At 44.2% G+C, this 15,855-nt stretch overlaps 1 protein-coding gene across 2 annotated transcripts in view; it reads right to left on the bottom strand.

The window, feature by feature from the left end:
• The window catches only part of NTN4 (netrin 4), a 95,536-nt gene extending 80,381 nt beyond the window's left edge, over positions 1 to 15,155 (bottom strand). Inside the window, exons 1-2 of one of the 2 annotated variants that reach the window (XM_050935417.1) lie at positions 14,477 to 15,155; positions 8,507 to 9,036 (exon numbers count right to left, since the gene is read on the bottom strand). In XM_050935417.1, the coding sequence (XP_050791374.1) occupies positions 8,507 to 9,036; positions 14,477 to 14,600 (654 nt within the window). In that variant the 5' untranslated portion in view covers positions 14,601 to 15,155. The remainder of the gene's footprint in view (positions 1 to 8,506; positions 9,037 to 14,476) is intronic. The other variant, XM_050935411.1, reaches the window with a different exon arrangement.
• Positions 15,156 to 15,855: the final 700 nt, after the last annotated feature.

Here is a 15,855-nt window from a genome sequence, read left to right on the forward strand (position 1 = left end):
CCAGCCTGGTCTCTCCAGAGTGGATGAAAATAAATTGACAAGATGCAAAGTACTGGAGAATCAGATCCAGCGATTTGCAATTGCCAGAATAGAAAGTGAGCAAGTGAAGGTGAGACACATAGGAAGAGAACAATCATGAAGCTTAGAATGAGATCAGCAGAGGATGCAATTGTGGAAATGAAATGAGCAAGCTGCAAAATCAGGGAGATCAGCGGCTGGTGGCAAGGCTGATAGGCTATGGTAGTTGGGGTGTATTACGGTACAGGGCTGGAAGTGTTTGTGTTCCGCTCTGGAAGACAAGTAGACACATCAGAGGATCCCAAGACTTACCCAGAGAAGAGACTGGGAGCGGGGTTGGAACAGGAATGAAGCTTCATCCATTACCTAGTCTTCTTTTCTTAGTGGAGACCCGTTACTTTTTCAACATCCCTGTGCTCAGCTCCCAGTCACAGTGCCAGAAAGGGAAACACAAAGCCGCTCTATTAAAGAAAAAGATGAAAAGCAGCTCCCAGGGCCAATTCCACAGCTATTATTTCTCCATAAATGTTGAGCTTTGTGCCTTAAAAATGAACCTACGGACTTGGCATTTTGCCTCTTGTGGTGTCATAAATCTCTGAAAATCAGCATCAAGGTAAAGATGCAAATAAGGGAGGTTTTCTGACATAAGAATCAGGATAGGCCTGTTACTAGCCCAATTTTTATTCATAAAGCCTTATCTTTAAAAATATCTGTATTTTGGCCCTAATTAATTGCTTGAGTCGCCTTAAAAAGGAACATTCAATGAGTGTGCAAAGGTTTGAGTTGCTAAAGCCACTGCTGGCTTATACTTAGGACATTGGCTTGGAATAGGCTTTCATTTGCATAAAAAGTATAGCGTAAAAACACAATCCTTTATTTACATAGCATGGAAGTGCACAGAATCTTCAATTAAACTGTAAGATTCTCATGGCAGAACTCATCTGCTAATCCACTTGGGCCAGGCCCGATCCTGATTTTCCTCTCTATCTAGCCTCTCACTGACCCCTCCCCTGTACTGCTTACTTGGTTCTATTTTCTGAATCTAGGGCTGAAAAGTTTGTTGATTATACCACCTTCAGGAAAGCTCTTCTTACACAGTATCTCAAATCGCTGTTTCTTCTAGGTATTAAAGGCTAGATCCACAAAGAGATCTTAGGCTCGGTATTGGCATGACCAATTTTAGGCACCCTACTGCCCATTAGAATCTTCAGCTCTAAATTAGGTGAGTAGGCTCCTTATACAATGCATGGGGACTGGAGAGTTAGGCATCTAAGAATGGGAGTCACAAAAGCCAGCTCATAGAGCAGGGAGTCACCTTAGCTACCCAGTAGGAAATGGCAAGGAGTGGGGGGTGGCTTAAGTTTCACCTGTCAAAGGGAGTTAGGTTGGGAGTTACCTACCTGTGGACTCCACTTGAGATTCACAGCCAAGAACCCTCTCCTGGAGTTAGACACCTAAGCCTTTCTCATTGAAAATGAGATGATGGTACAGCCCCCTCTCATTCAATAGCTCACTGGTTAGAGCCCTGATCTCAGATGTGGGAGATCCCACATTCTAATCCTTACTCTGCCTGAAGTAGGACAGCAACTTGAACACAGTTCTTGCATCTCCTACAGAAGTGCCCTAACCACTTGTTTAGCCTCAGGTGGAGCACCCAAGCTCTCCCACGGAAGCTGTTCCATTTTAGTTGTTGAGCCAGTGAGAGCATGCAAATGCTTATGGCCTAGTTGTTACACACTCATCTGGAAGACCCAAATTCCAATCTCTGCTCTACACCAGGTCTCAGGATATGAGGTTCTACACTCAGAATCAAAGACCATTTTTAACCATTTGGCCCCAAGTAACTTGTCCAAAGTCACATCTGTCAGTGATAAAGTCACAAACAGAACCCAGGTACTTTGACTTCCATTCCCTTTCTTTTTATCTTTAGACCACACTGCTTTTATACAGGCACACACAGCCTGTGTTTTTGTACCTCGACTTTTATATATGATACTGAAACTTTTTCAAGTGGTGCTCCAAGGGGCTTGTGCGCAGTTGGCTGTCATGCTATACAGTAGTTGCTTTATATTAAAGAGACCTGTGAGCAGTACGGAGTTTACACTGATGTTTTAAAGAATACTGGGCCAACTTAGCTGCAATTAAATAATACCCTTTCAAGCTAGATATTTTAAGATGGCTGCATATTTGAAACTACCGTTTCAACTGAAACTGTTTCCATATGTCTGAAATTAGGTGCTACGATTAGTGGGAGTCGGCAGTGCATAATTCAAAACAGCACACAAAACTCTGGTATTGCTTTAGGTGAGATACACATTGCTATTGGCAGTTAGAAGTAATTGCTGGAATGTAGCACGCTGTAATAAATTAAATGTGATATATGCTAAGCATGCATGCTTGCCATCTGGTTGCCAGAGAGTTGCTGTTATTACTTTGCACGTAAATACAAGTGATGTTTAAATGCAGGGAACTGAAGTGTGCCATATGCATAAACTCCCTAATGATTTAGGGGTCCAGTCCCCTCGACTCAACATTTGTTTTAAAGTATGATATAATGAGACAATTTGGAATTAGAGGTCTCCTTTCTTTGCAATTATCACAAACTACAATAAAATGAAGCCAACATATTAGACACTGCAACAATAAGGCCATTCTGTGAATGGATTGCTTTGCTACCTGGAATACACTGAATAATACTGAATTCCTCCCCTTACCAAAGGTATTTGCTGATTTCTACTTTTAGGACTCTCAAGCCTCAGAGCCCTGCAAATTTGCGGATATCTACTTTATATCTGTAGATGTGTATGGACCATATTTGCGGATGAGTGCAGATTCAAATTTTATATTCAGAGCCCAGCAAACCTGCGGACATCTGCGGACCATGTTTGCGGATTGCAGATCGGATGCAGATACAAATTTTGTGTCCACATGGGGCTATCAATCCCTTAGCTGCTGCACATGCAGAAATTCCACTGACTCGCATGCAGACTGACTTGGCCTGTATTTGCACACTTCTATGTGGACACACTTTACTGGGATGACTTCAGTGGGATCTGTATACACACATAGTAGCTACAGAATCAACCTCAGATGAGCCAAATCCTGCCATGGTTTACACTCTTTGCAAACCCAAGTCAGGGCTGAATTTCTTCTCTCTGAGCATCACTTGTAGAAAGATTACCAAGGAATCATGTAAATGAGAACACACAAATCACACTCTTCTGTGATCATATTAGAGAGGTCACCAATCCTGGTGTAGCTATCGCCATAGGGCTCAACATTACGTGGTAATGTATTATGTGACATTACATAACCTTATGGAGATGGCACACAACTGGTGGAGATGCTGAGAGCCTCAGAAAACTCCTCAGTTTGGCACCTCCTGCTACTTCTACTGCAGATTCCCTTGTTTAGTGAGTCCCAACCCCTGCATGAGGGGAAGTTCTTTCTCTGCTTTTACCAAAGGAGGGGGAGCAAGAAGCAGTTTTCCCTTGTAATCCCCTTATTTTAAACCTTAATTGGATTAATAAAGTAACTGCTAAGGACACCGGCCTCTTCAATGAGCCTAGAGGCTTTCATTCCTTCAATGAAAAGAATGCACTTAAAAGTTTCTCTCCAGACCAGTTTCTCTCCAGCTGCTGCCCTCCCATGACGTTTTACATAGAAGGGTGCATTTTAGTGACTAGACTTATGTATTCCTTTGGACAGGTACTCCTTACTCATTTCTTAATCAAACTGGTGCCCAACCCTGGAGAAAGCTAACTGAATAACTCCAGTGATGGCTGATATTGTTTGAGTTCACGTGTATTGTTAATTTTTAAACAGTGACAATCCTTATGACCCTTTAGCAAAGCAATTGCTTTCAGACTGTGGGTTGGATGCTCAATTGGAGTAAACGGAATACTGATGTGTGCCAGCTGAGGTTCTGGCCCTTTAAATTCAAACCCTGTCAAAGCTCTGCTATTGAGCTAACATCTTCTTCTGTGAAGAAAACAAACAAAAAGTGAAAAACTGTACAAAGAATCCTTCCTTCAGATGCAAAATTTGAGGGAAATTAAATCCGAACTTAATTTATTCATATCTGATCCTTTCATTTAAAGATCAGGTTTTACACTGGGATAGCTGTATGTGATTTTCACTGAATTCAGTGAGAACCACATATGGCTATCTCAGGGCAAAATTCTCACTGAATTCAGTGTGAATTCCATGAACATATCCAAATTTGGCCCTAAATGTCTATGAACTGAATCATGAAACTGCTGGGATGAGAGTGGGAAACTGTGTCCAAATAAATTTGTTAGTCTCTAAGGTGCCACAAGGACTCCTCTTTGTTTTTGTGAGGATTCTGTATATCAACAGATGATTTACTAAGGCTTAGTCTACACCACAAAGTTTTGCCAAGATAGGTAAGTTGGCTAGAAGTGTTGGAGGAAAAATCATATCGCCAGCTGACAGAGCTATGCTGGCAAAAACCCCAGTGTAGATGCAACTATGCCAACATGAGTGCTTCTGTTGGCATAACTAGTGTCATCAGGAAAGTGGTGTTACTATGCTGCTGGAAAAACTCTTATTGTATACACTGTGTTTACACTAGAGGGCTCTGCTGGCATAGCTTTATCAACAAAGACTTTGTAGTGTAGACAAGCCCCATTTACTTGGAGATGTATTTTGATCCCCAGCACGATGGCACGGGGAGCCTTACTTCAAAGAAAATAATCAACACAGTCTAATGGAATAAAACTGATCTTTCTTTTTGTTAATAACTCGCCCCATTCTCTATTTTATTCCAAAGGAAAATCAAAAGTTTGATCTAACACACAAAACACATCTGAAAAGCACTGTAAACTGATCATCTACCTCTTGAAAGACCACTAGAGGGAGCAGATTTTACCAACAGTCCACCGAGGATACCTCACCACTAATGAAGGTGTAAACCCAGAGATAGCATCACAATAGATCTTAATTTTTGTGTTAGGGTTTCATTAGAGGGAATCTCTCAGAAAACTAGCTGAATTATCAGTGTAAGCAAAAAAGTGCCTTCTGTAGCAGATCTATATGTTCTTTATTTGCTGTTGTTTGTAATCTCTTTTCAATAGTCATTTTTCTTTTAGCAAATGTGATTTTTCCCTTCTATTTTTCTTTTGTTTACCTCTTTTTTACATATTAGTGTCCATGCACATAGCGTGTATGAGGGAGTGGGGTTTCTTACTTAACTAGTATGTCCTTCTTCCACAGAATTACAGGAAAATTATAGGGTCAATGTAAGCAGTGGCTCTTTTTGGTTTGTTTTACTTTAATTCGTTGGTAACAGTGGTAGTTTTTAACAAGGACATAGACACCATCAGTTGAAAAATAACCCCATTTCTGTCAAGTATCAGAGGGTAGCCATGTTAGTCTGGATCTGTAAAAGCAGCAAAGAATCCTGTGGCACCTTATAGACTAACAGACGTTTTGGAGCATGAGCTTTCGTGGGTGAATACCCACTTCCTCAGATGCATGTCAAATTTTTGACCTATTGTTACAAGTAACATTTAAAATTACTGGAACTGAAAGAGAATGGAGAAAATTATTTTTCTGTTTTCTCCTTCCATCACATTTGTTTACTTTCTGAAATTAACAATATCTTTGTGTGTATGCCAGTTTCAACATTTTTCCAGTATAGTCAATTCACCTGTTGCTTGTGTGGATCTTTCACAAAGCGATACTGGAGAGAGAAAAACATTTTTAAAAGTAGGAAAACGTGATTGTAAAACCACACAGATTGGCAGAGGGGATCGGGGACAGGTGTAGTACTTGCAACTACTTTTAACTCATTTCCTGAAATTAACTAGATTTCAAGTTGACAATGGCATTTTAAGATGAGAAATATAAATTCTGGAGCAAAGGTTGTAAAGATTATGAAGAGACTGAATTCAGGGCCTGTCATAAACAGATAGCTAAGGGTTAATGTCTCTTTCACCTGAAGCACCTGACCAGAGGACCAATCAGGAAACCGGATTTTTTCAACTTTGGGTGGAGGGAAGTGTGTGTCTGAGTCTTTTGTCAGTCTTCCTGCTTTCTCTGAGCTTTGGAGAAGTAGTTTCTACTTTCTAGTCTTCTGTTTCTAAGTGTAAGGACAAAGAGATCAGATAGTAAGTTCTATGGTTTCTTTTCTTTGGTATTTGCATGAATATAAGTGCTGGAGTGCTTTGATTTGTATTCTTTTTAAATAAGGCTGTTTATTCAATATTCTTTTAAGCAATCGACCCTGTATTATATCATCTTAATACAGAGAGAACATTTGTATGTATTTTTCTTTCTTTTTATATAAAGCTTTCTTTTAAGACCTGTTGGAGTTTTTCTTTACTTCAGGGAAATTGAGTCTGTACTCACCAGGGAATTGGTGGGAGGAAGAAATCAAGGGGAGATCTATGTGTTGGATTGCTAGCCTGATTTTGCATTCCCTCTGGGGGAATAGGAAAGTACTTTTTGTTTCCAGGATTGGGAACAGAGAGGGGGAGTCTCTCTGTGTAGTTTCACAGAGCTTGTGTCTGTGTATCTCTCCAGGAGCACCTGGAGGGGGGAAGGGAAAAAGGATTATTTCCCTTTGTTGTGAGACTCAAGGGATTTGGGTCTTGGGGTCCCAGGGAAGGTTTTTCAGGGGGACCAGAGTGCCCCAAAACACTCTAATTTTTTGGGTGGTGGCAGCAAGTACCAGGTCCAAGCTGGTAACTAAGCTTGGAGGTTTTCATGCTAACCCCCATATTTTGGACGCTAAGGTCCAAATCTGGGATTAAGGTTATGATATGAGTGGCAGCTGGTGGGATATAGACAGAATCCAGAAGCCAGTAGGAATATTATATTTTTCTTTTCTCTGCTAAGGGCTTGTTAGCAGAGAGAAACAGTTGGTTTTAAAAGGGAACCAGAGAGAATTTTTTTTTTCTTCTGCTCTCTCTGGCAGTTTGTGGCTTGCATGTTAAGCGAGAAGCCATTACCAGACTGTTAAGGGTCTTTTGTCATGCAATAGCCCTCCCATTAGGAGGCAAGTACCAGCACTTATATGCATGCAAATAAAGTGGTTTTTCTGGTTTCCCTTCATTGAACATTAGCTAGAGAGAGAAAAGGAAAATTAGCTAAAGGCACTGTTGCTAGGCAGACTTCAGGAGGCAACAGAGAACCTGCAGTTCAGAAGATAAACACCGGAGGGCACCCCAACACAAGAAAACAGGAATCATGACTTCTAAGGCAAAAATTGAGGCCGAAGGACAAATCAAAGAAGCTGAACACAGGCGACAACTGGAAATAAAACAAAAAGAGATGGAGATGAAAGAAAGAGAAGAACAGATCAGAGAGGCAGCCTACCAAAGAGAACAGGCAGCCTACCAAAGAGAACAGGCAGCCAAAGAGGCAGCACACAAAAGAAAACTAGAAGAAGAAGAGGTGGCCTACCGAAGGAAACAAGCAGAAGAAGAGTTGGCCCACAGAAGGAAGCAAGAAGAAGAAGAGGCGGCCCACCACCGAGAAATGGAAAAACAACAAAAAGAAATGGAAAAACAACAAAAAGAGAATGAAGAGAAGGAAAAACAGAGAAAACATGAACTGGAGTTGGCAAAAGCTGGGCTGCATGTGCCAGCCAACCCTAACAACCCGGCGCCAATTATTGCTCCACAGCACAGGAAATTTCCCACCTACAAGGCAGGTGATGACACCGAGGCCTTCTTGGAAAATTTTGAAAGAGCCTGTCTTGGGTACAGCATTCCCGAAGACCAGTACATGGTAGAATTGAGGTCACAGCTCAGTGGACCTTTAGCAGAGGTGGCAGCTGAAATGCCTAAGCAGCAAATGAATGACTATAAACTTTTTCAAACCAAGGCCAGATACAGGATGGGGATAACCCCAGATCATGCCCGTCGGCGTTTCAGAACCCAAAAGTGGAAACCAGAGGTGTCATTTCCCAAACACGCCTACTACATTGCAAAAAACTATGAGGCCTGGATAACAGGAAACAACATTCAAACCTTGGAAGAACTGAACCTCCTCATACAAATGGAGCAGTTCTTGGATGGTGTTCCTGAAGACATCACACGGTACATACAAGATGGAAATCCCAAAGATATCGCTGAGGCGGGGGAGATTGGAGCCAAATGGATGGAACTGGCAGAAAGCAAGAAAGCTACTGTCAAGGGGAACGATTACCCCAGGGGGCACCCAGACCATAAACCCTACAACCGAGGACAGCCAAAGACCCCACATACCACCCAAGTAAAGCCACACATACCCTACCCTTCAACCTCACCAGTCTCCAGATTGGCAGAGGGGATCGGGGACAGGTGTAGTACTTGCAACTACTTTTAACTCATTTCCTGAAATTAACTAGATTTCAAGTTGACAATGGCATTTTAAGATGAGAAATATAAATTCTGGAGCAAAGGTTGTAAAGATTATGAAGAGACTGAATTCAGGGCCAACATTACTTGACAGTATCCCTTTAACATGCCAATGAACTTACCTCTCCCCCAGTGCAAGGAAAGGGACTTGAATATCTTGAAGTGCAAATTGCTCCTTTCTTTGTCACATCGTCCTCTAGGCCAAAAGTTGCTGAACAGTTAGTGGAAAAATACTTGTAAGGCTTCCATGTTTTCCCAAAATCCTGGGATCGCTCCAGAACCATGGCTGCTGGCCTTGGTGACTTAAACACCATGATTATGTGAGTAAAGTAAAACTCAGCTTCCAAATCCAGCTGGATCCTCTCCTTGTGCACATCCTCAGCTGACTGCCACCATGTGCGAGGCAATCGGAAGGAAGAGTCAGCCATTGCAGAGGGCGGGTGAGCCAGATGGGCGTGAGCAGCATTGCATTTGTCACACTTGGGCCGCTTGCATGTCAGGTCTGCATTCTCACTGTATGAACAGTAAAACTCAGTGGAGTTGTGCCCACACGTGGAATCTGTCCACAATCTTCGTCCATGGGCAAGGTTTCCCATTCGAGGGTTGCATGCTTTTTCACAATGGGACCCAACTCCGACAACACTGCTCAGTCCTAGGTGAAGAAAAGTACAGGTTAAACTAAAGCAATTGATCTTTAACAGCACTGCTCTCAGAAGACTGCATGGTTACCATTCAGGTTACCATGTGAAACAGCTCCCTGTGTAACCTTCACACAAGTGTAGCTAAATCCTGCACTGGCCAATGCAGAGATCAAGAAGAGAAGCCCAGAATCAGGGGCTGAAGGGAGCTGCTGCAGACTAGGGCAGCCCTCAGGACTGCAACTGTTTCAGTGGCCCCTACAAGCCAGAGAACATCTGGAGCACAGGCCTGCCCCAGCCATACTTCCTCCTGGTCCCAAAATGCTCCACTGAGGGGCGCTTACAACAGCCCTATATCCCCTTTGCCTCAGCCTAGCTCCTTCTCCCTCTACAGTGGATGCTACATTAAGCCCAGGGGCAGTGGATGCCCCCTAAGGTTTAGTGTGGTAGACAAGGAACGCTCAAGGGTTCCCTGGAAACCACATGCAGGAAAAAGTCCTATTGGGTAGTTTCTAGGGAACCTTGAGGGTTTTTTAGCTACCACAATAAGCATTATGGAGCACTCTCTGGTATGGCAGCCACATCAGTGGGGAAAGGGAATATTCCCTTCTCTTGCTACTCTGTGTTAGGGGGAACCAAGCTGCTTCCTGAGCTACCCCAGAAAACACTGAGGATTTGAAGTGGGGCAGTGACCCTCTCTGAATACCCACAAAGATACATATTTCAGGGTATGGCCATACAATCCCTCTCCTCAAGACCCCAGAAAGACACCCATCCCGTCACAGGACAGGGAGGAGGCCATGAAGAAAGCAGTAAGTAGCGTGGAAGTTGGGTGGTGCTAGAGTTTACTGGGCAGATGAGGTAGCTGAGTTTTGGGTAGGAGACAGTGAGGCGCGTTGTGGAGGGCTATTCAAGCAAGGTGCTTCAATATTCCTTCTGAGCCTGGAGGTTGTTTGCATAGTAGGAAAACTGAAGCATCCCCACCCCAGGTGCTGCAGAGGTCAGGATTTAGCCGGTACACTGGTTCATATTTTGGAAGTTTGTTACTAATGGTGTGTAAAGAAAAAATTCCACTGTTGAAATGGTGCTGGCAAGTTGCCCTGTAATTTAGTCTACGTGGTTTTTGTTCAGGTTTGCCTAGAAGTCTTGTTGATTTAAAACTCATGCAATTACAGTGTCTACACAGAAAATAAAATCACCACAGGGGTTCAGTATGAAATCTTTAGCAAAGTTACAGTCATGGTTTAGTAATTTTTATTATAAACTTTCCACCTATTAATGAAGCTGACAGGCAGTCAGGAACTAGATTGTATTTTATGACCCATAGCCATTTAACTTAAAAAAAATAAACAAAACAGCTATGATGACTTGAAAATGAGCATGCCAAAACATCTGAGGTGCATAATGTGTTCTTTATCACTGGGCCAAACATACACAATAAGCTTTATGCACTAACAATTATGGTTTCTTCTTGGTCTTCTTGCTAAGTTCAAGAGTCATTTTGGTTTAATATCCAATACATCCTTTATCTGGGGGCTATTTTTGTTATTCAGCTTTGGTATATAGCAGTTGCACTGGAGTTCTATCCTGCATTAGCAGAGGGGTAGATTTAATGATCTGATAGATTTTCCCTCCCCCCATTTCTAATACCAAGGGTCTATGCAGGTTTTTTATACAGATTACTTAGAAAAGCTGCGGAACATTGTTTATAAAGCACTTACAAATGGACATTGGCTACAAATATCTTGGAAAGATTTTAATGATCAAAATACTCTGTGAAATAATGAATCCCCTACAGGGATAAGAAATTAAGTGCATTAAAAAGGACAGTTGCAGGCAAGAACTAAAATAAGACAATCTCAGCTCAAATTTACAAAATACATTTATGCCCATAACAGTGAATAAATACAACTGCAAAATTTACAGAACAACACTTATCCCTGTTCAAAGTACTGACCAAACATAAACTAATCGACACAGCTCTCTTGAGAGATAGGGAAGTAAGTATTTTACCATGTGCGTTAACAGTTAGCAGGGTCAGCTCCAGCTTTTTTGCCGTCCCAAGCAGTGAAGAAAAAAAATAACGATAAAGCTGCGACTGGTGGCACTTAGGTGGCAGCTCTACCACGCCACTTTATGCTTCAGTGGCAATTCGGCAGCCGGTCCTTCCCTCCGAGTGGGACTGCAGGACCTGCCACCAAATTGCTACTGAAGACCCAGACATGCCGCCCCTTTCTATTGGCAGCCCCAAGCACCTGCTTCCTTCACTGGTGCCTGGAGCCAGCCCTGTCAGTTAGGCCTACCATGGGCTGACTTCATGTGTTGGTTGCTTTCTTGGATTCTTTAGCTACATTATTGTAGTGAAGTTACCTGTTAAACAGCTGAATGTTTACTGTAGCACCCTCCACCATTACATTTCAAATTACTGCCTCTAATAGAAAGGACTCTTGTGAAGAAATAAATATATCAGTTCTTAGTCAGGACTCCAATATGATTTTTAATGAGTATCCATATTGATCAAGTGCTATCTTTGTGCTCAAAATTGTATAGCATGTAGAGGAAAACGTGGACTAAAATCATTGCCCTGCTAAAGTCAATGGGAATTTCAATGGAGCCAGGATTTCACCTATAAGTTCTGCCCCAAGGCTCTTGCAGTAACTGTTCAGATGCACATGCATTATATTTAAATTAACAAATGGATTAATGTAAATAAAACACTTTCTGTAGACCTTTGGTAGGCCTGTCTCTTTGGGGCTCTGTCCTGCAGAGGTCTGAGCTTGTCCATGATGTTCTGAGCACACAACTCCCATTAAGGTCTACGGTAGTTGAAGATACTCAGAAGTGGTTAGCACCTGCTAGCATCAAAGCCTTATTTCTATATTCCCAGGGGCTTTGAATCAGGCCCATAGTTTTCATTCCTCATTTGGGAGTGGATCCTGCTCCCACTGGAGTCTATGAGGACAGGTTCAGGCTGTTGAAATTCACAAGCCATTGCTTCTTATATTGGGGAAAAAAACAAAACCTTTGAATAATAGGAGGCTTTTTTTCAAAATGAAAAAAATGAGAATGATGGATGCAGAGTGCTGCAATTTGTGAGATATGACAGTTTTCTGGCTTAGTGCTGTTTACCACAAGAATGCCACAAAATTGACAGATTGGAGCATAAAGATTTTCGCACCGTCAGCCACAAACTCACGTCAGCTCTTCCACTACCAGAAAGGTGCATCTCCATACCCCTTAATGGTTATGCTTAACCATATGCTATTTCATACCCTATATACTGTACATATCACTGAACAGCAATCTTTAGTAATGGACAAGAGCACACAAGGTACACCAAGACTCACCTGTAAAATATCCAAGCCTAACGTATGCATCCTGTTTAAGCATTTTTTCAGTTGACACACTTGCCTAGTAACATTTCATGTACACCCTTGCAATTGATTATATGAGTTTTCTATAACAAGCTGATAATGAGGTTTGTTCAAAAAGAAAATCAGCCCTCGGCTTGAAAAAGCTCCAAGAAAACATTATATAAACAGTTTATATAACACAATATTAAAGCCTAATTGTGATGTGTTTTGAGATCCTTGTAAGTGCAAAGTGTTTATTATATTAAATACATTTGGCAAGGGTGGGAAAGGGGTTTAAAGCTTTATCTGTGTGCTAGTTTTGCCAACAGTACTTTAAAGATAATAATAAGCATGACTAAAAACTTTATTTACTACATTGTGAATTCTGCTTTCCTCACTCCCCTCTAATACTTAAGTAATGGTGCCTACACCAGAAGGATAGTAACTGACACCCCGATTGTCAGAGCTACATTGTCTTGTAGATCTTAGCTGGTAAGACTCAGAACAAGCAGTAACGAACAATCTTTGTGGTACACAGTTGTACTATATGCTAACCAGATACCAAGGAGCTTCTAAATAAATAAGTCAGCCAAAGGGAGTGAATGAAAGCTATCTTATCTTTAATTCAGGTAAAGGTGCTATGAGCAACATGAGCGGAGGCACTGTGGGGTGTCAGTGCTAAGGGTCAGTAAAGTCCAGGCATGTTTATCTTATTTGAGATCTTTAGACTGCTTTGCTTGTGCATAAACTTGAAGTAGCAGTTACTTCAGAAAGAATGCACGTGTCTGACTTTTCCCTCTGAGTCAGATGTGATAAAGGGATAGTGCATAGGAATTACAGCTGGAAAACACTTATCAGGACACCCACTCCATTGCCTACCAGGGCAGCTACAGTGCACTGTTTGGTGCTTTGCCCAGTCTAATTCTGGCTGTCTCACATGGTGGAGTTTCCTAAACTTTCAGTGTCAGGAAGCTTTTCTTGGTGTTCTGTTTAAATATTCATTTTTTTCACTTTCATTCTCATTACCTCCAAACTATTCCAGACAGTCACCATGTCCCCGCTAAGATGTTGCTTAGCCAGTCTGTACCTACAGTATTTAGCCATTGAAAACTCCCCTTACTGCTGAGGCTGAGGAGATGGACACAAGACTGCTGGTGTGCATCTGCAGTATTGGATGGGAAGCAGTGTGACAAGCTACCCCATATGGAATGTAATTTGCATTCCTGAAAATCAATTCTGGCAAAATGAGAACTGACTTGGGAAATATGCCCATAGTATGTCCAGGAACTAGCGGGAAAGGAAAGTTAAAAGGGAAAGAAAGGTGACTTGAACCTAGAACATTTTACTGTTTGAGGACCGCTTTGGGAGGAATCAATAAAAACCCAAACAAAACAAAAGAACCTGAGATGTGAATGCACACTTCTCAGAAACACTGACTGTTTTTGACCATGGAAGAGGCACTTTTTCCCTTTAGAGGCCATTCCAGCTATAGCTAAAATAATCCAAGCTCCTTATTCTCTTTCCTGCTAAGGAAGCTCCTGTTCCCTGTATCCATAGGCAGAAAAAGGGTTGAGTTAAAAAAAACAAACAGCTTAATGGCATTAACCAGTATTGCTACATTGTCATCTTTCCCTCTTGGACGAACTGCGCCTTCCTGATGTCTTCCCTGGCTCTCCCACTCCACTTGACTTTTCACACTCTCTTAGGAACTTGTTAAAGAGCCGATCACATTTTTAAAAAGCGAATGTTACATCTTTTCTTTGAGCGGCTGCTAAGGAACATTGAGATCCGAAACCTGTACAGGAAAAGTCTAAGAGCGTCTGTTCATATACACAGTGGTGTACATTGCAAGTAAAACTCTTCTTTGTTCGCTCTGAAAATGATAATCGGGCTAGAAAGAAACACTTTGATCGTTCAGTTTAAATACTGCCCTTAACCAGCGGTTTACATATATTTACTGCTGTGGAAGGAGGCAGACAGGGAATATGAAGCGATTTCGCAGTCTGAAACTGTGTTCCACAGCAGCTTCAGGCTTTATTCCTTCCTAAGGTTAATGATTGGGGAGAGGGTTTAGAAGGAATGAAAATACATCAAGACCCACCTGCAGCTACAGCAGAGCAGCGCAGAAGTACAATGAGCCAGATCCAGCTCTCCATGGCCAAACTCCTGGTCAAAGTGCATGAATCAAGGAGGAGGACCAGGAGCCTGGAATCTCTTCTGCACATGAAGAAGGTTCTCCTGAGCAAATCCTTCCCGGCAGGTCCTTCATTCGCCACTCACTGGAGTGCTAAGGGCAGGAGGGAGGCTCCAGCCCCCGAGTCTCCCCCGGGGAGTGACATCGCGGGACAGCTGCTGGCTCCTCCAGCCCCCGGGGAGCCGCGTGCCTAGCTGAGAACATTTCACTTCCCCGCGGGGACCCGCCGGGCTGCTGCTGCTCCCGTGCAGAGCATGGCACGCTGAACTCTCCGGCCCTTTCACTTCCCGGCCGCCGCCGCCTCCTGCGGCTGCTTCCTCCCAAGGGGAACTTGCAGGAGGTGCATTTTATTGCATTGGTCCCGATCTCTGTGCCTGCGGCTCCCGGGCCCCCTCCCTCGCTGGCTTTCCCCTCCGTTGACAGCCCCTGGCTCCGCGGGCTGTAGCCTCGCCGTACTGCAGCGGGAGCACGGAGCCAGCCAGCGCGAAGGGACAGGCTGCCGCTCCAGGGGGCTGGGGGCTGACACCGCCCCCAGCCACATCTCCTCCAGCGCAGCTACCGGCGCCCGCCACGCACCCCGCCCCCCTGTGCCCCGCGGAGCAGCCTCCCTCAGGCCGGGGCGAGCAGCCAGCTCCGACTGCCAGCTGCTGGCGGGAGCGTCCCGGGGCGCCCGGGCTCGCCCGCCTCAGACCCGAGCGTGCTCAGGGCCCTCCTCAGTCAGATGGACCGGGGGGGGGGGCACTCGGCCAGTCCCAGCCTCCCCGTCCTGCTCCCACCAGCGCTTCTTCCAACCACTCCGCCCCGCCCAGCTAGTCCTGTTCTCCCCCTCCAGCCCAGCTAGCCCTTCTCCCCTCCCCCCTCCAGCCCAGCTAGTCCTGTTCCCCCCTCCAGCCCAGCCAGCCCTTCTCCCCTCCCCCTCCAGCCCAGCTAGCCCTGTTCTCCCCTCCCCCCTCCAGCCCAGCTAGCCCTGTTCCCCCCTCCAGCCCAGCTAGTCCTGTTCTCCCCTCCCCCCTCCAGCCCAGCTAGTCCTGTTCTCCCCCTCCAGCCCAGCTAGCCCTTCTCCCCTCCCCCCTCCAGCCCAGCTAGTCCTGTTCCCCCCTCCAGCCCAGCTAGCCCTTCTCCCCTCCCCCTCCAGCCCAGCTAGTCCTATTCTCCCCCTCCAGCCCAGCTAGCCCTTCTCCCCTCCCCCCTCCAGCCCAGCTAGTCCTGTTCTCCCCCTCCAGCCCAGCTAGCCCTTCTCCCCTCCCCCCTCCAGCCCAGCTAGTCCTGTTCTCCCCCTCCAGCCC

Source organism: Gopherus flavomarginatus, chromosome 1 (assembly GCF_025201925.1).
Source record: "Gopherus flavomarginatus isolate rGopFla2 chromosome 1, rGopFla2.mat.asm, whole genome shotgun sequence".
Classification (NCBI taxonomy): Eukaryota; Metazoa; Chordata; order Testudines; family Testudinidae; genus Gopherus; species Gopherus flavomarginatus.